We start from the raw sequence: 22261 nt of genomic DNA on the forward strand, positions 1-22261 counted from the left end.
GGGCCCCTGCCACCCACGTCAGAGACCGGGATAGTGTTCCTGGCTCCTGGCTTTGGCCTGGCACCACTAAGGTAGTAGAACAAGAAGAGATCTCTTTTTCGCTTCCTCTCTCTGTCTCTCCACCTTTCAAACAAACAAATAAATCTTGAAGAAAAAAGAAAAAGAAATTATCTTTAAAGGAATGAATTGTCAACCCATAATTAATAATCTGATTTTTCTTGAGCAGCATGAGTTACAAGATATGACAGGGTTTTAGTTTTCTTTATGATTACATAAAAGCTGACTAGCACATTCAGCCATCATCTGTTGAAACAATGTAATGCATGCTAGCCTTCAAATTTGGGTTTACCAAAAATGTTTTCATATTTTTACTCCCCTTGCAAACTGTGGTTGAGGAGTTGCTGACTCAGAATTAACCAAACCTATAAAATTTCTTTTAGTCGTAGAGATACTGGTCAGGCTATAATTGTGGTATTATCTTAGTTAAGTGCCAAACTTAAACTCTACAATTTTCCTTAAAAGTTCTCCCAAGCTTTCAGAACATTAGGAGTTGTATCTCAGTCATTATCCCTAACCTTGTGATCTTTGTTTTCCTCTCTTTTCCAGTATATTTATAGACTACTTTTAACTTTAAATTAGGACAAAAAAAGTTTACTGTTTTTAATATAAAGATTTATTAATATTCAAAAAACACTAAATTCCTTATAATTTGCTGCTATTGCTCATCATTTTTATAAATTTATCTTTTAATTCTGTTTTCTATCAATCTTTTTTTTAAGATTTTTTAATTTGAAACACAGTGACAGGGAGAGATAGAGAAAGAAAGAGATCTTCCACCTGTTGGTTCACTTCCCAGATATCTGTGACATTCAGGGCTGAGGTCAGGCCAAAGCCAGGAGCTCCATCTGTGCAGGGGTCCAAGTACCTGGGCCATCCTCTGCTGCTTTTCCAGGCACATTAACAGGGAGCTGGGGTGGAAGCGGAGCAACCAGGGCTCACACCGGCACTCTGATATGGGATCTGGCATCACAGATGGCAGCTTAACCCCTCTGCACCACAAAGCTGGCCCAACCGGGTCATCATTAGTAGAAAGTCTTTTATACATTTCTCTTAAGTTTGTTAATAGGAAACCTCAGATGTTTACATAAAAGCTACTGTATTTCAGCTTTATATATTACATATATATACTTTTTTTTTAGTGTTTACTTTGCTGAGCATGTTACCCGGATGATTTCATTCATCTAATCCTCACGCCACCTGATAAGGTGGGAAATCTGTGCCCATTTTTGTCTAAGACTAACACTGAGAGGTCAAATAGTCTGCCTGAGGTCTCTCAACTTGTTGGGACACAGCCAGGGATTGAGCCCAGGCAGCGACCCCAGAGCTGGTACCATTAATCACTGTTCTCTCAGCCCCAAGTTTTTGACCCCTACCCCACCCTACCCGATAGCTTCTTCCCCTAAATGCTGAAGACAGTGGCCCTATTCAGTCTTTCTGTGCCTCTCAGTGCATCTGGTCCACTGACATACAAAGTGTGCTGTTAGAATTTTTTGGCGGGTTTATTCATGTTTGACAGAAACGGAAAATCAGGCAGAAAATAAATGATTGGCTTCTTTTTTATGGTAGATGGAAGTCCAAGTTCAAACTATTCACTGCCACGCAGCAGGCATATTGTGAACCCCTGGTTGTAGGGCACTTAGAGTGTTCTGCAGTCAGTCTGTTGACAAAACATACCACAGCACTTAGCTCATTTAATAAGCGTTGATTATTTAGCAGGACCGTCTTTATTCCAGGTGCTGTCGGGACAGCAGTGTGAGGAAGCTCTCCTGAAGCTTAGATTGTAGAGCGGTCAGGGAGACAATAAAAATGCTCATAGAAACAAGCAAGAGCCTGATAAATGCCTTTAGGACCGCAAAGGCCAGTCTGAAACGTGGGTGTGAGAAACTTCTTGGGTCAGGACTCCTAGCCGATGTTTTAGACAGCAAGATCTAAGTGAGACTGGGGAGCTTGCAGAGCAGGGGGCGTGGGGAGGGCGGGTGGCTGTTCTAAAGGCTCTGTGGAATAGGAAAGTGTTCAGAATATTGAAGGTGCCCAGAGAAACCAGTATATGAAGCTGCAGGGCTGGCAGATGGGAGAACTGGACATCACACCAGGCAGCACTCTATCCGAATTTAGATTCTACCATAAATCTTGTGAGGAAATAATATTTAAGCATAGAAATGGTACGCTTTGACATAACAGTTTTAAAAGCTCTCCTAAAGTGCTACTGGGGCCTGGATTGTAGAGGAGAAAGAAATGGACAGGGAGCCTAGTTAGAAGTTGCCCTACCAATGATGACGGCAGAGACTAGGGTGGCAGACAACAGGAAGCCCTCTTATTAATTTTTTTCAACTTAATATTTTATTTACTATTTTTGAGATAACTTAGTTTTAACATGGTAGCAAAAGGCGTACTGTTCTACTAAACAAAGAGCTCAACAAATAAAAAGTCTGCAGCAGACTCCTTATTAGTAGTGGGGTGCAGAGCTGCACAAATTAAACCCCTGTTCTTAAGGGCTGCAGAGATTAGCTGAAGGAGTCTGGAAGAACTGGGAGGAATGTCATGGCAGGTACTCAGTTACGCTGGAGGAGTATTGGCCAGGTCTGTGACGGGAGGGGCCAGGGAGGAAGGGCGATCTGGACGCAGAACTTAGGTGCACAGCATGAGTATACTTGGCTTATTTGTAAAACTCCACTCAGGGCTTACATTGCTGGGATGAGGGTTATGCCTAAAGACCCGGTAGGACGGAAGGCTTCGAAGATAGATCAAGAAGGCACAAAGGATATTTGTTTGCCATCCTAATCAATAAGAACTCCGTCTTAAACATAAGAATAGTGTTCTGTAATAGAGTCAGGTATATGTTTTGCAAAAATTGCTGTAGCACTTGAACTAGAGTGAACGTAGCATAGACGTGTTCTAGATTAGAAATGATAACTGGTAATAAAATATTTACCCAGCTGTGATAGTCTGTATTTCTGACCTTGTTCTCAAACATCTTTAAAGCTAAAGTAGAAATGGGGGATCCAAAATATCACTTGAATCTAATAAAATGTTGAGATTTTTCCTGTTTCTATCGCAGAGTGTGTTCCTAGGAAGCAAACTGTGAGGGAGACTAGTCCTTGGGGGCTTATTCAGGCATGTGGTTGGGACCACCAGCTGTGGCAAGTGGGGGGAGGAAGGAGGATGGGGCAGAGGGGGAGGGGGCTGCCAGACCTTCTCAAAAAAGCCTCAGCCAATCTTAAGGCAAGTCCGTTCATTCTGCTAACACTGTTCAGTGCTTCTCTTTGTTGGGCAGTGTGTGAAGGCTCTAGGTGATAGAAAGTTAAGACAGGACTTAGATTAGATTTGACGAAACAAAAGAATCCATGAGTAGAAGCCTTGAAAGAATATAGTCAAGAAGTCCTTAGGCCGGCGCCATGGCTTAACAGGCTAATCCTCCGCACACCGGGTTCTAGTCCCAGTTGGGGCACTGGATTCTATCCCGGTTGCCCCTCTTCCAGGCCAGCTCTCTGCTATGGCCCAGGAAGGCAGTGGAGGATGGCCCAAGTCCTTGGGCCCTGCACCCGCGTGGGAGACCAGGAGAAGCACCTGGCTCCTGGCTTTGGATCAGCGAGATGCGCCAGCCGCAGCGGCCATTGGAGGGTGAACCAACAGCAAAAGGAAGACCTATCTCTCTGTCTCTCTCTCTCACTATCCACTCTGTCAAAAAAAAAAAAAAGAAGTCCTGGCATGGTCATTGGATAGAAGGCAGATTTTATATGCAGTGATATTTATATTCAGTGTAATGGGAAAACTCATTGAAACTGACTCAGTTGTTGAGTTATTTATATAAATTAAGTTACTTACCCCTCATAATAATCTTTTAAGGTAAGTCCTGTTAACCCCCATGTTTTTTTGGTTTTTTGTTTGTTTGTTTGTTTTTGTGTTATTTATTTGAAAGGCAGAGAGAGATCTTCCATTTGCTGGTTCACATGGCCTCAGCAACCAGGGCTGAGTCAGGTCAAACCCAGGATCCTGGAACTCTGGGCCTAAGTACTTGGGCCATCTTCTGTGTTTTCTCAGGCACATTAGCAAGGAGCTAGATTGGAAGTGGAACGGCCAGAACACAAAACAGCACTGTTAATGGGATGCTGGCATCACAGGTGGCAGCTTAACCTGCTGTGTCACAACGTTGGTCCCATCCCCAGTTTTATGGATGCTGAAAGTGATGTACTATGTGAGTGTGAATAATTCACCCGAGATCTCACAGTTAATGTCAGACGGGAAAACAGCCCAAGGAATCCAGGGATTCCAGGAAAATCCCCCTGTGCTGTGCTGTACGTATCTTTAGGCAACTTCAGGCAAGATCCTTTTGCTGTGGGACATAGAAGAATGCATTATTGGATAAAAGTGGTGTTAATAAAGATGACTTAAAGAGCTGGTTCTGGGCCGGAACCGCAGCTCAATAGGCTAATCCTCCACCTGCGGTGCCAGCACCCGGGTTCTAGTCCCGGTTGGGGCACCGATCCTGTCCCGGTTGCCCCTCTTCCAGGCCAGCTCTCTGCTGTGGCCCGGGAGTGCAGTGGAGGATGGCCCAAGTGCTTGGGCCCTGCACCCCATGGGAGACCAGGAGAAGCACCTGGCTCCTGGCTTCGGATCAGCACAGTGTGCCGGCCACAGCGCGCCGGCTGCAGCGGCCATTGGAGGGTGAACCAATGGTAAAGGAAGACCTTTCTCTCTGTCTCTCTCTCTCACTGTCCACTCTGCCTGTCAAGGAAAAAAAAAAAAAAAAAGCTGGTTCTGATTGAGCCTTTTATATAAACACTAAAATTAGCTTCAAAATTAGGTATGGTTCATTCCTCCAGTTATCATATCCTCCATAATTGATGACTGCTTTCCACCTTTTTCTTTTACCTTCTAGTTTGATCTTCACTGTTTTTGTTTTGTTTTCTTTTCTTTTCTTTTCTTTTTGGTAAGGACAAACAGGACCAGCATTGTGGGTTGGCCAGTAAAGCTACTGCCAGCAGTGGCAGCATCCCATACAGGCACTAGTTCAAGTCCCAGCTGCTCCACTTCCGATCTAGGTCTCTGCTGTGGCCTGGGAAAGCAGTAGAAGGTGGCCCAGGTGCTTGGGCCCCTACATCCGAGTATGAGACCCAGAAGAAGTTCCTGACTCCTGACTTTGGATTGGCCCAGCTCCAGCCCCTGCAGCCATTTGGGGAGTGAACGAATGGATGGAAAGGCTTCTTTTTCTCTCAGTCTCTGCTTCTCTGTCTGTAACTCTACCTCTCAGATAAATAAATAAACCTTAAAAAAAAAAAAAAAGCACAAATTGTACCTGAATGAACAGAGTATAGTAGAAGCAAGAGATTTGGGTTTTTTTTATTATTATTATTATTATTTTATTTATTTATTTGAGAGGGAAAGTTACAGAAAGAGAGACACAGAGAAAAGTCTTCCGTTCTCTCCGGTTCCCTCCCCAAGTGGTTGGGTCAATCCAAAGCCAGGAGCCAAGAGCTTCTTCCTGGTGTCCTACATAGATGCAGGGACCCAAGGACTTGGGCCATTTTGCACTGCTTTCCCTGGCCACTAGCAGGGACCTGGATCTAAGGTGGAGGAGCAGAACTAGTACCAGTGTCCATATGGGATGCCGGTGCTGCAGGCGGAGGTTTAAACTACTATGCCCCAGTCCCGAAGCAGTTTTCTTCCATCATTTTAAGAAAAGTAATGCAAAGAACCTCCATATATTTAACTTCTTCCCTGTTTGAAGTTTCACTATATGCTTTCAAAATGAGGAGGAAATAAATAAAATCCTTTAATAAGTTTGTCATCATTTTGTTTCTAAATACGCATCAAGCATAATAAAAAGAATTATTTCCCATTTATGACTTTTCTCCTTGGTGAGTTCATCGGCCCAGTGCATGTCTTTATTAATTTGTCTTATGGGTCCACAACAGTGAACTGTATATTTCAAGTTTCATAAGCATCTCTGCCTCCAAGCAGCAAGTTAATAATGCAAATCTGTGCTGTGTCAAGATTAACATTTTCTGATTTTTCCCAGGTATATTTTAAGTGCTTGCCTTACAGGCCTGTAATTTATTCCCTTAGCTTTATTGTACATCTGAATGACTAGTAAAAGCAAACCTTCCAAATTATATGTTTCTAAAAATATGCAGTTTTATAGTAGTTTAAAAAACTTAATGTATGTATTTATCCAGCTAATGTTTTTTGAGCATCTACTACTGCCATGCTAGGTGTCTTCATGGAGATTTCATTCTAATGGGACGAGAGAGATAAATAACTGAAACACAGAGTTTGTTTCAGGTGTTGAGGATAGGAAGTAAGGTTCTCAAAGGACAATAGAGGGTCCTGGCTTGGGTTAGGATGGGAAGCAATCAAGGCAGGCCTCATGGGGGACAGATTTGAGCAAAGACTGCAGGATTTGAGAATGCAACCCATATTTGTCTAGAATTGCAATGGTTGGGTATTTGAATTTTACCAGAAATGTGGTGGGTTAACTTTTTTTTGTTCCCATGACACTACTTACATGTTAACATATTTTCAGAGAATCCAGTGTAATGGGGCTGTGTAGAGTGCAGCTTGTGTGCAAATGTCTGCTATGTTATAGCTAATGACATCATTTGCAGTGTCAGACTAGTTGTGATTTGCTGAGGATAGGGAAGCTCACTGAAGGAAGTATGTGTCCTTCTGCTGTCTTATCCTTTCATTTACGACTGTGTCTGAGTATGAATATAATTTATTCATACAGAGGCACTTCAGAGAGTTCATGGAGAAATGGAATTAAAAGATTAGTTTAGTGGGGAAAAAAAATTGAAATCCATCCATAGTTTTTTGAGAATAAACGTTTTCTGTGAATTTTCTTGAAGATCTCTCCCATCCAAGAACCTTTGGAATTGCCCAAAATAAAGTTTGAGGGAATGAATTCTGCTTTCTGAGAACACTGAATATTCTAATCAGATGCTTGGTTATCTCTCAGATGAGAAGGAGGAAGGCATCCTGGGAAGCATTCTGTTGCCTAGCTTTCAAATAGCGATGCTTACCTCTGATGATCACATCAACCGCAAATACGCTTTTAAGGTAAGGAAGCAGTGTGCCGTGTTTGATGCTTGCGTTGATTTACAAGTGGATATTGACCCGCAGGTTATTGCAGGGTTTTTTATATTTAAAATTGTTCATTCACAATCTTAGGAGTATGTAGGAGATTGCCTCTTTTTTTTTTTTTTTTTTTTTTTTGACAGGCAGAATGGACAGTGAGAGAGAGAGAGACAGAGAGAAAGGTCTTCCTTTGCCGTTGGTTCACCCTCCAATGGCCACCGCGGTAGCGCGCTGCGGCCGGCGCACCGCGCTGATCCGATGGCAGGAGCCAGGTGCTTCTCCTGGTCTCCCATGGGGTGCAGCACCCAAGCACTTGGGCCATCCTCCACTGCACTCCCTGGCCACAGCAGAGAGCTGGCCTGGAAGAGGGGCAACCGGGACAGGATCGGTGCCCCGACCGGGACTAGAACCCGGTGTGCCGGCGCCGCAACGCGGAGGATTAGCCTAGTGAGCCGCGGCGCCGGCCGAGATTGCCTCTTGAATCAGGAAGCACATTCTGCAGTGGTCAGGGGTCACATGTTTCATGTCCATGCTCTCAGATAGTTCTACGTAAAGCAAGGAGGTCCAGATGCTGATGCTTCATTAGTGTGGCCATGGACGCCCTGGTGATCACTGTGCTGTTCTTTCAGGGTGACTCCGTGATTGAGGTTTTTCATAATGAATTTGGTGGAAGAGTACTAGAAAAGATAACAAATGTTTATCTGCATAATATATGTACGTTTACAAACTTAATAGAGCAATTACAAATATATTCTTAGGTCTAAGTACATCCTGATCGTCAGGTTCTTTGCAGAGAACATTGAAGTTGAGACACTAATTGAATCTGCTGTCATTAAGTCCAGGCAGGTGTGAGATCCCTGCCATGACTAGCAGTACCCACTCATCTCTGTGATGTCACTTGTTTATAGATCACTGTCCAGGAAGAAGCCACTTTAAAGTTGGCAAATTTTTGTTTTCAATCACCATGCTGCATTCTTTGCTTTATGGTTATGGCTAAAATAAACTTCAGAAGCCGCCTGTTTATTAAGTTACTTTTAAATTGAGAATTATAAAAGATTTAATATAGAAATCTCATTTTTAAGGAAAAGGGGGAATAGGATAACACATGCTGTTATTTAACAATGAAAATGTTCATACTCTTGCAAAATCAATTCAAATTTAAAAGCCCCATTTACTTTTAAAGAGCATCAGGACTACAACTGACTTAAAATTTGCTACTGAATCTGATACATTATCTGTGGAGATGAAAGAACAGGAAAGAAACGGTGGTGACGTTAGTGTGTGGGGTGACCACGGCCTCAAGGAGAGGTGGTATCCAAGCAATGGCTTGAGCATACTAGGGGAATAATTTCATATTTAAGTAGATTTTTATCAAACTTAATTAACAGTGTCAACCAGAGAGACAGAATTACATATTTTGAGATTTCATAACAAAGTTCAATACTGATAACATAAAAAATAATGATTTGTAAAGCCACATGTAGAACTGTGTGGTATTAACACTATTATTTGGCCATGCATTTAAATATTTTTGTTGTCAATTTAGCAAATGTTTTTTGCATTTGTACTATTTCTAATACCTTTTACTAGGTTCTTAAGACTGTGAAAAAATTGCTAGACTGTTAAATTACCAATAAAAGTGACCATGTGTATTAAGTATTTTTTTCTCTGTAATTATTGGGTTCACCCAATTTCAATTTTATCTGTAACAAGAATAGTAACTGATGTTTCAAATTCTTTCTTCTTTGGCGTTGTTCCTCTGAATTTGTGAGCTGCCTTATTACTAAGTTTGCTGACATTGATGCTTCTGGATTATGGAAATGGTAAGTGGAAACTAAAGTGATGGCTGCAGAACACAAGTGTGCAACATAGCACCTTGCTGGGTACTGTGACATAATCTAGTACCTATTTCCATTTGACAGATAGGTGGGGCATTTGTTAGTGTCATGGGTAGACCTAAGTCTTGTGACCACCAGGCCACAGTTCCTTCCATTGATCACAAACGTGGGCAGTGGTCTCTACTCATTTTTCTAAAGCCCCACTCAGAGAGTCCGTTGACACTTCAGCAACAACATAGAGTGTTTGAGCTGTTCTCTTTTGAGTTGTTTGCTTGTAGTCATCTCTTTTGTAGTTAAGTGAAATTTGTTATATGACAGTATGACTGTGTTCATTGAATTTATGTATGTCCTGAAAAAGATCTTAAAGAAACTAATTTGACATCAGAGATAAAGCAGATAGACAAAACCTTTGAGTCAAGTGTGTGGTTCCAGATTTATTCCTCTCGTCTTTTTATATTTAGCACAGTAATTACATACTTAGTACTCTTCCATTACCTCTTAGCTGAAATAACCTCTTCTTATTTTTCTTTATTTTTGAATGACTAACAGGAGAGTCACAAGCATTTTTCAATAGAAATTAAAAATATTTTCTCCTGTAGAGTTCCCCACTTCAGCCTTTCATTTCCTGCCTTGACCCATCTGCTCTGTCATCCCCCTGTGCTGTGACAGACCAGAAACAAAGATGGGCCATCAGTGCTCACCCCTCGTGTAGCCAGCTCTCATCAGTGTCAGTCTTCTTGACTTCCTTTTGTTTCTCAGATAGAGGCAGACTGCACCCCCAGGAAGAGGAAGTCTGCCTGCCCGTTACATAAGCCTTCTACCTCTTGAAACCAAAGCCTTGCACCTTGACAGCCTAAAAGGAAATACCATTTTGGATCATTTATAAATCTTACTTTTGTACATTGCTGTGAATAAGGATTCTGCAGAACACTTTAATAGCAGCACCTTTTGAGGACTAAAGAACTTGCTAACACAAGAGGGAAACGCTATCACATGTGCATTTGAATTAATTGTTGCTGGTTGCTCTGGAACATTTTTCTTGAATAAAGAAGCGTGAATTGCCGTACATAAAAATTGCCAGAGGCATATAGATGGCACAGCACCACTGAGTTCTGCTTTTCCTCTTTCTCGCATTTTAGAGTATACACAATTAAAAGAAAAGGGATAAAGTGAAGGGGAAAGCATTAAGTGTATCTTTTTCAAGATAAATAATTATATGGTTTCTCACGTCACTTCAATTTCTTACATAAAAGACAAGTCTACTTTCTTAAAAATTTGACAATACTAATCTATGCAAGGGACCACTTATCTGTTTTCCTTTTTCTTTTACAGAGTCCCGTATTTTTATTTAAAATGATCGTGTCATTTTCAATCAGGCAGCCCATCCAAACATGCGGACCTATTATTTCTGCACTGATACAGGAAAGGAAATGGAGTTGTGGATGAAGGCCATGTTAGATGCTGCCCTGGTGCAGACAGAACCTGTGAAAAGGTAAAGGCCTGTAGGGAAAATAATACTGATCGCCACTTCCATTGTTTTCCATGCCTTGCAGGCACACCATTGTCGTGGTACATAGCACGTTCATAGTCATGACATGGAATCATTTTGTTCCACAGAAAGCAAGGATTAATTCATGTTCTGTGTTGTTAATGCACCTTATTAATTTGAAATATTGCGTACATTTTATTCCACCCTTCTTTACTCATTTTCACTTATCAGCTTACTGAGGTGACTAGAATCCTAACATTCAAACTGAATATTCTTTCTTCTTACAGAATTACCTTTAATTTCCGGTGAGTACATTTTAAATTGTTATCTTAAAGCTATGTAGATTTATAGCCTTTAAGACAGTGTTTTTTAAGATCCTAAATCTTAGCATCTACTTTCATAATTCAATTGTTTTTGTTTTCATAGAATTAATTGTATTTTTATAGTATGTTGAAGGTTTTTGAAGTTTAGTAAATTATAGTAAGTTTTGATGAGTTTTATTTCTTCAGCATTTACTGGTAGACTTTAATACTTATTAAAGGATTAATATTTGTTTATTCAGAAATAGTTTGTCAGGCATTTAGATGATTTTTAATCTGTCCACTTACTGATGAATTGTGCCTTCTTTGTTCTGAAAACTTAGTATTGAGATTCCTTGATACAGATGTGCACTATGAAAATTTACCTAAGTGCAGTATTTTTCCCTGCTTGAAGATACTATCATTTTAATATTCTTCCATTATATTAAAGAAAAAATCAGAGGAAATCTGTTTCTCAAACTGTAAATAAAAATTGAATAATGTACTTCTTAAGAGATTATATTCCTATAATTTAAAGGTAAATTTACAACACAATTAACTTTTATTTCCTGTTAGTGACAATTATGCATGTATTTTACATAAGGAAGATGCCAACATGCAGGTTTGGTCCTTTTCCCCCTCCTCAGAAAATTAGGGGATTGTTAACAGTGTCAATCTTGAGTCTTTTTTTTTTTTTTCTTCCTTGTTGGCTAAAAGACTTTAAGTTGAAGCTATATATTTCTGCAGTTTTTATAAATATTAAATCTAAATCAAGTTAGCCACTCACTACTAATTAGATACTGGAAAAAGCATAGAAAGAAAAAAGAGAACTTAAGTTGGAACTCTAGACACTTACTTTTAGGGAAAACCACCTCTACCTATGCAGATTCTAATCTAAGAGCCCATAGAAAGAAAATCTGCTTCTGGAATTCCAGGTGTAAAACTTACCAGAAGGGACATAAAGATGAGGTGGTAAGCATTGAGAAGTAAAGAAAATGTATAAGTGAAAAGAATTAACTTAAAATCTTAAGTAGTTTTACATTTAATATAAAATTTGAAGAGAATTTTTTTAGAATATGGAAGTCAATAACTAAAATATCTGAATTTCCAAGTCATTTCAATAATCTGTGTTATACTTTTCCCAAAATTTTAACTTATTTCCATTTATTTTTATTGAATTTGCCACTCTAAAAACTCAGTTAATTCTCATAATTTGGGGTGATACAGATGATGGTTGGCTTTTTTGTTTGCTTGTTTTGTTTGTTTGACTTCTTGCAACCTAGTAGTTGATTTATGTGCCCGTCACCATCTTCAGCCAGTTGTGTTGGTGAAATTGGCTCAGTCACCCAGGAATGATTACGCATCACTGTGTGTCCAGTCTGGAGATAGTCACTGTTACCCTCTGCAAATCACATCCTTTCTTCTACTCCCAGTTGCTGACATTTTTATTCCACCCTTTTGGGTGTGGTCATTCCATGTGAAGGTATCTAGTATTTCCTATCTAAAGCATAGGGAGATTTTGTTTGTTTAGTTTTAAAATATTGGACTACCTTTGCCTTGTGGCCAGAATACTTAGAATATGTTCTATCAGGACATATCACCTAAGAGATGAAGCATCAAGTTTTTAAATGGTTTCATTTCATCAAAATTTATGTAATATTTCCCCCTATGAACTACAATGTCATAGTCCCCTAGTATGTAGATCACTGATAGCATAAAAGAATGCTGAGTGTGGTATACATTCCATAGATAATATTCATTTCCAGGCCTGCTTTTTTCACTTTACATTTCTCAGTGAATTTTCTACACTGATTCAAGTGTCAACTATTTTAAAAATTAGATCACAAGTTTTATATTATTTGTGTTTATCAGCATACTTTGAGTCAGCTTTCCTCCACGTAGAGAAAAGTCATCACGAATATCTTTTTTGATTATATTTCTTCAATAATAAATCCTTGGGAGAAAAAAAAGCCAGTGCACCTAATTTTAAATGATAGCTTTTGATAGACTAAAGACAAATGGAGTTTGAAACATCTTTTCAAATATTTAGTAACCCCTTAACCCCAGAATTCAACAAGGAGAAATGTGCTTTTTGTGGATATTTTCTTACTTTTATCCTTCCAGGAAAAGAAACTCCATAACCTACATAGTGAAGTTTCTCAATGTCTAATATCCTTTACAGCCCAAAAGCTATGATTTGTTTCTAACCTAAGAATGAATATATGGGCAATCCAGAATTTTAATTCAAGAACAATTGTCACATTTGTTTTCACTTTTTACTCAATGACTGTATGTCTGTAGATACAAATAAATGGATATAGATGCTTTCAATTATGGTTGAAGATAGATATATTTGTATGAGTCTATGTATTTCCCACACATCACAAAAATGGGCAACAGTCCCATGGGTAGGATCTGGTAGGAGTGTTGTTAGGTATTGAGACAGGGAAGGCTGGCCAGTTCCTCTGAGGCCTCCCAGAATGACTTGATCTTGGCAGTTTGATACACTTGCAGGTGCTCAGCTTGACCTTGTCAGAGACCACAAATGATTGGGCTCAAAGACGCTGATTCCCATCCAAAGACCTAAATAGACCACCTGGCATGGTGAGCAGTAAACCGTCAGGTGGCCCAGACGTACTCTGCTAACTAGCACGTTCTTCCGCTGGGCAGATGGACAAGGAGTGCCATATTCTCCAGAAATGCTTAATGGGATAGAATAACAGTGGTAATAAGGTTTGTACCAGCCACTGATTTACTCATTCGGTTCTCACAGCAACCCTTAGACCGTGGTGCTATGTTACACCCACAGGACATTGAGGCCTCATAAGTTTTTGAACTTTGCCCAAAGATGCAGCCAGTAAAAGGTAGCATTTTGAGCACAACCTAGGCAGTCTGGCTTCCCAAGCTCTCACACCACACTCAGGTCGGTCGTCTTGAGTGCAGACAGAGAAAGTTAGTCACAGGGCACAGACCTTTGATAACATCAACTCTATTTCCTGTTAAACCATTTCCACAACAGGCTCACGCTTGTCTCATGAAGAGCTAGCCCTCCTGGCTAGGAGCCACATCATTCGTTCCAAGTACTTAGTACTCCTTTAAGTGTGGGTTTGTGGTTTAACTGTCAAAAGGCAGTTTTACTTGCTTTATTTCCAGGTTTCCAAAGGTGTGGGCCCATAATCCCTCTTTATCCTACAGTGCTTTCTGTGCTTTGTTTTCTTTGCAACACATTCTCTTGTTGTACTTGAATGTTGATACCACAGCATTGGGGTTTGGTCAGCCCTGTCCTTTGTGACCCTTCCCAGGGTGTTATGTTTTGTTTTTGTTTTTCAAGGGGTCAAATTTTTCCTAGATTTAATCCCAGAAAATAATATGTGCATTATTTCATCTGATTTTATTCTGTGATTTCAGAGTGGACAAGATTGCATCTGAAAATGCACCAACTAAGGAAACCAATAACATTGCCAACCACCGAGTGCTGATTAAGCCAGAGGTCCAGAACAACCAAAAAAACAAGGAAATAAGCAAACTTGAAGAAAAAAAGGCACTAGAAGCTGAAAAATACGGATTTCAGAAGGATGGTCAAGATAGACCTTTAACAAAAATTAATAGCGTGAAGTTGAATTCTGTATCATCTGAATATGATGGCGGGTCAGCGTGCCCAGCTCCAACAGCACACTACAGAGCAGTCAGTGTGAACAGTTCAGAGAACAAAACAGTCAATGTCAGCTTGGCAGACCTGAGAAGTGGCAACCCCCCAAATACAGGGCCCCTGCACACAGAGGCTGACCGAGTCATACAGAGAACAAATTCAATGCAGCAGCTGGAGCAGTGGATTAAAATCCAGAAGGGGAGGGGTCATGAGGAAGAAACGAGGGGGTAAGTGTTTTATGAAAAGCTTTATTTGACATTGTGTTGGTGGAGATGGGTTCTGAGCTACCAGTTGAGAGTATAGGTTTCATTTGTGTTTTACATATTACAGCTTCTTCACTGTATCTTTTGTTCATGATGATGAGATATGAATATTTTTCTCTGCCTGTCATTTTTTTTGTCACTCAGCTTTACTAATGGCGTCATCCTCCCTGGCCTGGTACAAGGAAAGGCTTAGGTTAAGGTAAAGATCGATTCTGGGTTGAAGTTGGGAGTAAGCCTTCTCCTTCTACCCTGTTCATGTCTGGTCCACTGTGCCACTTTTACCTTCTCCTAGAATTCTCAACTGTAATTTGCCAGTGAGAATTTGACTCCTGCCTCCCCACCAGTCTACTCTAACTGCTCCTCCAGTAGCTTCTGCAGCCCAGCGCAATGCCAGGAATTCCTGAGAGAGGTGGTAGGAAGACAGTACAGCTTGCTGCTCTCTGGCTGTGTCTCAGTCCATGGTTTTCTTAAATCGAAAGGCACATGACTAAGTGTTACATTTATTGGTCTAGGTATTTACTCATTTATGTGTGTGCTTGTTCTTCATATATTTATTGTACAAGAGTGGGACCATAAAGTAAAATAATTAAATATTATAACCATGGGGCCAGAAAGTCAAATAATGAAAAGAAATGGTCCCGGTTCTCACCAAGGTCACTGTCTAGCAAAGGCAGCGTTTGAGAAAGCACAACAGACACAAGGAAGGAAGAACGGGGTGCTGTCGGGGCACTCTTCAGTGACAGCAACATGACCTTAAAGCTTCAGAGTTCAGAAAACCTTTTTAGAGGAAAGGAAATAGACATGCATGTCTTGGCAGAGAGAGGAGTCAGAAGTCCAGAATGGCACGGTGGTTACCGCTTTGACAGTGGATGAGGAAGCAGGCTGGAACAATAAGCCAGAAGAGATTTCCAGATTGGTGCAGAGTCCGTTGGGGAAAATTTAAAAGTTACTTGAGTGAATGAAATGTGGAAAAAGAGAGGGACTGTATTCAAGACAGGGAAATGACAAGAACTAACTGATTGCTTCCATGTACTTGGTTGCAAACTAGTATTGCTCGTGACTTAAGTTTGAGCAGTCAGCAGAAATCAAGCGTGATACCTGGCTTCTTAGCTGGGCACCTGGAGTGGTTTGTCTTTCCACCTGGGAGATGTGGGAAGAGAGAAGGTGGTGACCGGCTGGGACAGGTTATGTTTGAGGTGCCGCTGAGTCTGTGTCCAAAGAGAAATCTGAACTTGAATGCATTTTGGAGTATCATCAGTGTATCAAAAGTAATGAAAGGTGAGTAGGAGAGTAGACAGATTCATCCAGTGGGGAGACTGGACAAGAGAAAGACTCTAAGGAAAACCTGAAAGAATATTGAAAGAATAAAGGGATTGGAGCAGGAGCTCAAAAGAAAATGGGAATAAAGCCAGAGGTGGTGTAGTAAGTGAAGCCTCCTCCTACAGCCCTGGCATACCATATGGGCGCTAGTTCATGTCCTGGCTGTTCTTCCTCTGATCCACCTCTCTGCTAATGGCCATGCATCTACATGGGAGACCTGGAGGAAGCTCCTGGCTCCTGTTTTCAGATCAGCCCAGCTCCCGCTGTTGTGACCATTTGGGGAGTGAACCAGCTGATGGAAGACAGTTCTGTCTCTCCCTCTCTCTATCTGTAACCCTGCCTCTCAAATAAATAAATAAATCTTTAAAAAAAAAAAAAAAAGGCCAGAGAAAATACAGGCAAGGCCATGCCTGCAGGTGAGGAAGTTTTACATTTTAAGAAGTAAATATTGCAAAATACTTTAATGTGCTAGTACATAAGAGTTAACTGGAAGGGCCAGCGCCATGGCTCACTTGGTTAATCCTCCACCTGCTGTGCCAGCATCCATATGGGTACCAGGTTCTAGTCTCAGTTGTTCCTCTTCCAGTCCAGCTCTCTGCTGTGACCCAAGAGAGCAATGGAGGATGGCCCAAGTGCTTGGGCTCCTGCACCTGCATGGGAGACTAGGAAGACACACCTGACTCCTGGCTTCAGATCGGTGCAGCGCCAGCCATAACAGCCATTTTGGGGGGTGAACCAACAGAAGGAAGACCTTTCTCTCTTTCTCTCTCTCTCACTATCTGTAACTCTACCTATCAAATAAAAAAAAAAAATTAAAAAAAAAAAAAAGAATTTACTGGAGAGTTGAAACTCTTCAGTGGTAGAAAACCAGAAAACAATGACATGGATGATACTGTAACTGGATAAAGATTAATCTGTCATGATGGTGAAACTTGGGAGGTGGCGGGCACATCCCTGCTGTGGTGCTCAGTTGGGACATCTGGCACCTGCCATTGTCAGTGGAGATCCCTCTCTCAGAGCACCTCAAAAGCCTGGGAACACTTGGCTTCATTCTCGCCTTTTTTTAAATATTTTTATTTATTTATTTATTTTTTATTTATTTGAAAGAGTTATAGAAAGAGGAGGAAAGAGAGATTTTTCGGTCCACTGGTTTTCACTCCTTAAATGGCCACAGGGTGAGGTTGGGCCAGGCTATAGTGAGGAGCCTGGAACTCCATCCGGGTCTCCCATGTGGGTGGAGGGTCCAAGTACTTGGGGCATCTTCTGCTGCTTTCCCAGATGCATTAGCAAGGATGTAGGGCAGCCAGGACTTGAACTGGCAACCATATGGAATACAGGTGTCACAGGCAGCTGGTTAATCCCACTGGACCACAACACCAGCCCTGCTCACTTTTCTTTTCTTCTCTTTTCTTTTTTTTAAAGATTTATTTATTTATCTTAAAGGCAGAGTTAGAGAGGAAGAGAGACACAGGTCTTTAATCTGCTGGTTTACTCTCAAAGTGGCTGCAACTGCCGGAATTAGGCATATCCAAAGCCAGGAGCCAGGAGCTTCTTCTGGGTCTCCCATGTGTATGCAGGGGCCCAATGACTTGGGCCATTTTCTTTTGTTTTTCTCAGACCGTAGCAGAGAGATGGATCAGAAGTGGAGCAGTCAGGTCTTGAAACAGCACCCATATGGGATGCCAGCACTGCAAGTGGTGCCTTTAACTGCTATGCCACAGCACCGGCTCCTTTTTTTTTTTTTTTTTTTTTTTTTAAGATTTATTTGTTTATTTGAAAGGCAGAGTTACAGAGACAGAGAGAGAGGTCTTCCATCCACTGATTCACTCCTCAAATGGCCACAACAGCCAGAGCTGGACCAATCTAAAGCCAGGAGCCAGGAGCTTTCTTCCAGGTCTGCCATGAGGGTGCAGGGGCCCAAGGACTTAGGCCATCTTCTTTTTTCCCAAGCCATAGCAAAGAGCTGGATCGGAAAAGGAGCAGCTAGGACTAGAACCGGTGCCCACAGGGGATGCCAGCACTGCAGGTGGAGGCTTTAGCCCACTCCATCACAGTGCTAGTCACCAGGTTCTTTTAAGCTAAGGTTTTCTCTCAGTTCCTTCTCAGCTTTCAGTTCATCGTGATGCCAGCTTCCATTAAGTTCTTTGGAAATGGCTAGAGTCTGTTCTGAATTATTAAACTAAATCAGCTCCGTTATTATGTAAACTTCATCACAGAGAAATAGTTGTTGTGTTTTATAATGGAATGTTTTTTTATTGGTGGAAAGAAGCCTATTGTAATTCATGTTATAATTCATTTTTTTAAAACTTGATGAAAGGCTTTCTTTTCTTATTAACATTCTGATAGGGAGAAAAAAGGTTTAATATTTAGTCAAAAGTAGATCCCTGCATCTGCGAACAAAGCTTTAAAGTTTCTTTGTGAGCGCAGGCACTGTTAGGATGCATGGTGCCTTAAGCCATTGTTCTGCCTGGCAGAATCACAGGGCCAGGGTTTTCCTGGGGTTTGACAGGCAGCTGCTGGTGAATGGGGCCCTGAACCCGATGAAGGAGCTTACAGCGTGTGTTTCTGAAGCTTTCACTTACAAGCAAATCACACTTTGATTAATTTGAATCTCTTTGGAGGAAAGCACTGAAAGAAATTGTAGTTTTTTCGAAAAACAGCCCTCAGTGCTAGAAAATATATGGACCACAAATAAACTTGCTGGATAATAAACTGATTTTCTAATAAGACTCTGCAGAAGTGGTTCCTCCAATGGCAGAAGCAGCCATTAAACTTTTAAGTCATTAATAAACCGAGTTTACTAGACAAGCAGCCCAGTAGTGATTCTGTGATGGGTGTGACAGTTTGCCTCGACAGCGTCTCCCCACCAAGGCCTGCTCACGCTGAATGCCTCAGGGCACGGGCAGGGCGTTTGGTGGAGTGGGAGCTCCTGGACAGCAGGTTTACAGATCAGTGGGTAGGTTGTCCCTTCTTCATATGAATATGTTTCTAGGATATCGTTCAGTTCTTGATCTAGAGACTTTTCCGTACTGAGGCTTCTGTAATATTTCTTGAATTTATGCATCACCAAACCAACAGGTGTGTCAGGGCAAATTTATTTAGAGGAGGGCAGCTTCTCTCGGATGGAACTTGTGTGCCTGGCTGACACGCTGTCTGAGCAGATGGCCATGGCATCGCCAGCTCTGGGTTTGCTCCTTCTCCAGTTTCTGGCTTTCATGTTATCAGCAAAGATGGGGATGGGGGTCAGGGGATACATATGGTAGACATTGCAAGAATTAAACTCTTTCTACTGGTTGGACAAAAGTGTCTGGAATCTTTCTTGGTCCCTCCAGACTCGTCAGATGTTGGGCCTGACTGCTGAGGTTCTTGTCTGGGACATTTCGTTCAGTTTTGAACAAACCTGTTTTTGAGTAAAGATGCTTAAAACCACCAGCATGATGGAAGACATGTAGGTTGGGAGGAATAACTGAAGGAACTAGAAATACATTGGATACAAGATTCAGGCCCAGGGTTTTAGAGTGCCAGGATGACTTGATTATCAGATCATCTTCTAGATAAGAATACAAAACTCCAGGAAGTTTGAGTTGATCAACCATCTAGGTTTTCTAAGACCGTGTCCTTAATTCCTTAATTTTTTGTGTGTCTTTTTCATACTTAAGTTGACATAGACAGAAAAGAGCTGGTTTGTTTTTTTTGTTGTTGTTGTTTTTGTTTGTTTGTTTTTGTTGTTGGTCATCCACCTAGATTTTGACAGCATTCTAAGACTGTGTCCTTAATTTTTTTTAGTACCTTTTTCATACTTAAGTGATTGATACAGACAGAAAAGAGTTGGGGTTTTTTGTTGTTGTTGTTAAGTAACCTTTTGCAGCATTTTTAAATAGAAGGATTTTTTTTTTCCCATTAAATGGGAAAGTGTGAGGCTCTCTGGTATAATTAATAAGAGTGCTACTTTGGCGAGTAGGAGACCAGCGCTTTAGTTCTTGCTGGCCCATGAACTCTGCAGCCCCGAGTACGACGGTAACATAGGGATATGATGACTAAATGTCTGCTCACCAGCTCCCTGACACCATCAACTTTCTCAGAGTCCCAGGAGATGTCATTTGTTTAAGTCTAAGTACTTAGTAGAAACGCAGGTATCAGAGCCTGGTTCTCCTGATTTTTGATAAAAGTTTTCCCACTTATTTTGCTTCTCTGTTACTGTATTTTTCACAGCATTATCCTTTTTGTGGGTGCTTTGACACACGAGAAAGAATTTGTATTTACCATAAGACCTTCCTCTATATTAAGGTAACAAAGTTTTGCTATCCCCAAGAGGCACAAATTGTGCAGGAATTGCATCGCTGGCATGTCCTGTAACTTGAAATACCAATTCATTACCTCCAATCACAATGAAATCTTGTTTTTTGTTTTTTTTGTTTTTTTTGTTTTTTTACTGGAATATGTTGGTATTTATGTATTGTTACTGACAATAAGCCTTTGGGACAAAAAAGAACTCTGATATCCAGATTATCAATGAAGAACCCCCAGATGATGAAAAGTACTGGCAAAGTAACAATTTATACTTAAAGTCTTTTGACCCCTCTGGTCCATATCATCACCAACATCTCTGACATTTTAATACCCAGTAGGAGGCAGCAAAATCCTACCACACAGTTGTGCATGGTAAATTCCCAGATAGCCTGTATGGTTCCAATACAGTACTTAGGAGAAAGTTGTTAACTAAGCATTGAAAGAAGATGTCAGGAAGAGCCTCGGGTGATCACTGACTTCATAAATAAGAGTGTCAATTGTTAAATCAACAACAGGAGTCACTGTGCACTTGCTCCCCATGTAGGACCTCTGTCCTTAATGTGTTGTACTATGAGAATTAACGATAAAAACCAGTCTTCAAACAGCACTTAATACTTTGTGTCTGTGTGGGTGCAAACTATTGAAATCTTTACTTAGTATAGAGTTGATCTTCTGTATGTAAAGATAATTGAAAATTAATAAAGAATGGGATTGGAGAGGGAGTAGGAGGTGGGATGGTTTGCGGGTGGGAGGGTGGTTATGGGAGGAAAAACCACTATAATCCAAAAGTTGTACCTATGAAATTTATGTTTATTAAATAAAAGCTTTCTATAAAAAAAAAAAAGAAAGAAACCTGGGATCTAGGGTCTGAACTCTCTTGCATCACATTGAATTTAATATTAAAATATAAATATATATCTGTGGAAATACTTATGATTTAATCTTGCTCCTTTTAACCTAGGTTTTTCTAATGATGGTTGTTATAAAAAGGTTATTTGTGCTTTTATAATTTGAATTGTAATTATAGGTATCTCTGAAGATAGTTAGGAAATATAAATTTTCACTTTATATAGAATTTTAATAACTTTTTAAAATCATTTTTAATATAATGTATTTGACCTAGTATGAGATTTTAGCACAAAGATAGTTTTGAAAACTCTAAAGAGTATGTTTATCAATGTCTTTTTAAAAAAATCATGAACTGAAATTTTAATCAAATTGTACTTTGTGTTTGGTAATATATGATTACATATCCAGTTCCAAAATTTAGCATTGTGAAAGAATTATATTTTACATGCATGATTGCTTTGAAAGGCAGCCTTCCCCTAACCCCCAAATATTGATGGCTGTTCCTGAAGTGAAATGTTAACTAATTAGCGTGTTAGAAATATTTCAAAATTTCTGGAATTGAGTTTTGTATCTGAAGTATTGTCATGTTTAAGTGTTTTGTCTTTAAATAATGAAATTTTGAGCCTTCGCTTCAAGTCAGGACAAGTTAGGAAGGGAGAATATCCCTTCACCACCAGAGTCCTGGTGCTCTTCCTCCAGTTAAGTAGCTGTGGTTCTGAGGGAGGAGCCCATGCACCCAGCAACGGCCCACTCCCCATCTTTATGCTCCATCGGTGCAGTCTGAAACCTCCATGTTCCATCCTGTTTAATTATTCTAATGAGTTGTGTGAGAATGAGAGTCCAGGAGTTTATTTGTGTAAAAATAAAGAAGGTGCTGGGACAGACTTCAGATCAGATCTTCGACATTCTAGTTTTTCAAATGAAGTGTGACAAATACCTTCTTCTTTAAGCCAAATTATATACTGTGTGGAACTAGTGGTCTTTCCTGTAATTGATACAGAAGTTGTTTATTTGATGTATTGAGCTCATCAAGTTGAATTTCATAAAAGGATTATGATAATAATTGATACCTTATGTATCAGTCTTTTTAAAATATATATACACTCACATCTATTTTACTTAAACCAAAA

General features: G+C 40.4%; 1 protein-coding gene across 7 annotated transcripts in view; it reads left to right on the plus strand.

The window, feature by feature from the left end:
- PLEKHA5 (pleckstrin homology domain containing A5) overlaps nt 1-22261 on the plus strand; it is a 260060-nt gene that overhangs the window by 157722 nt on the left and 80077 nt on the right. For 6 of the 7 annotated variants that reach the window (XM_062194901.1, XM_062194893.1, XM_062194895.1 and 3 more), the window contains 3 exons: nt 7016-7116; nt 10349-10464; nt 14169-14636. In XM_062194901.1, coding sequence (XP_062050885.1) covers nt 7016-7116; nt 10349-10464; nt 14169-14636 — 685 coding nt within the window. Of the gene's footprint in view, nt 1-7015; nt 7117-8848; nt 8958-10348; nt 10465-14168; nt 14637-22261 lie in introns of those variants that run through there. The other variant, XM_062194898.1, reaches the window with a different exon arrangement.

Source organism: Lepus europaeus, chromosome 6 (genome assembly GCF_033115175.1).
Source record: "Lepus europaeus isolate LE1 chromosome 6, mLepTim1.pri, whole genome shotgun sequence".
In the NCBI taxonomy this organism is placed as follows: Eukaryota; Metazoa; Chordata; class Mammalia; order Lagomorpha; family Leporidae; genus Lepus; species Lepus europaeus.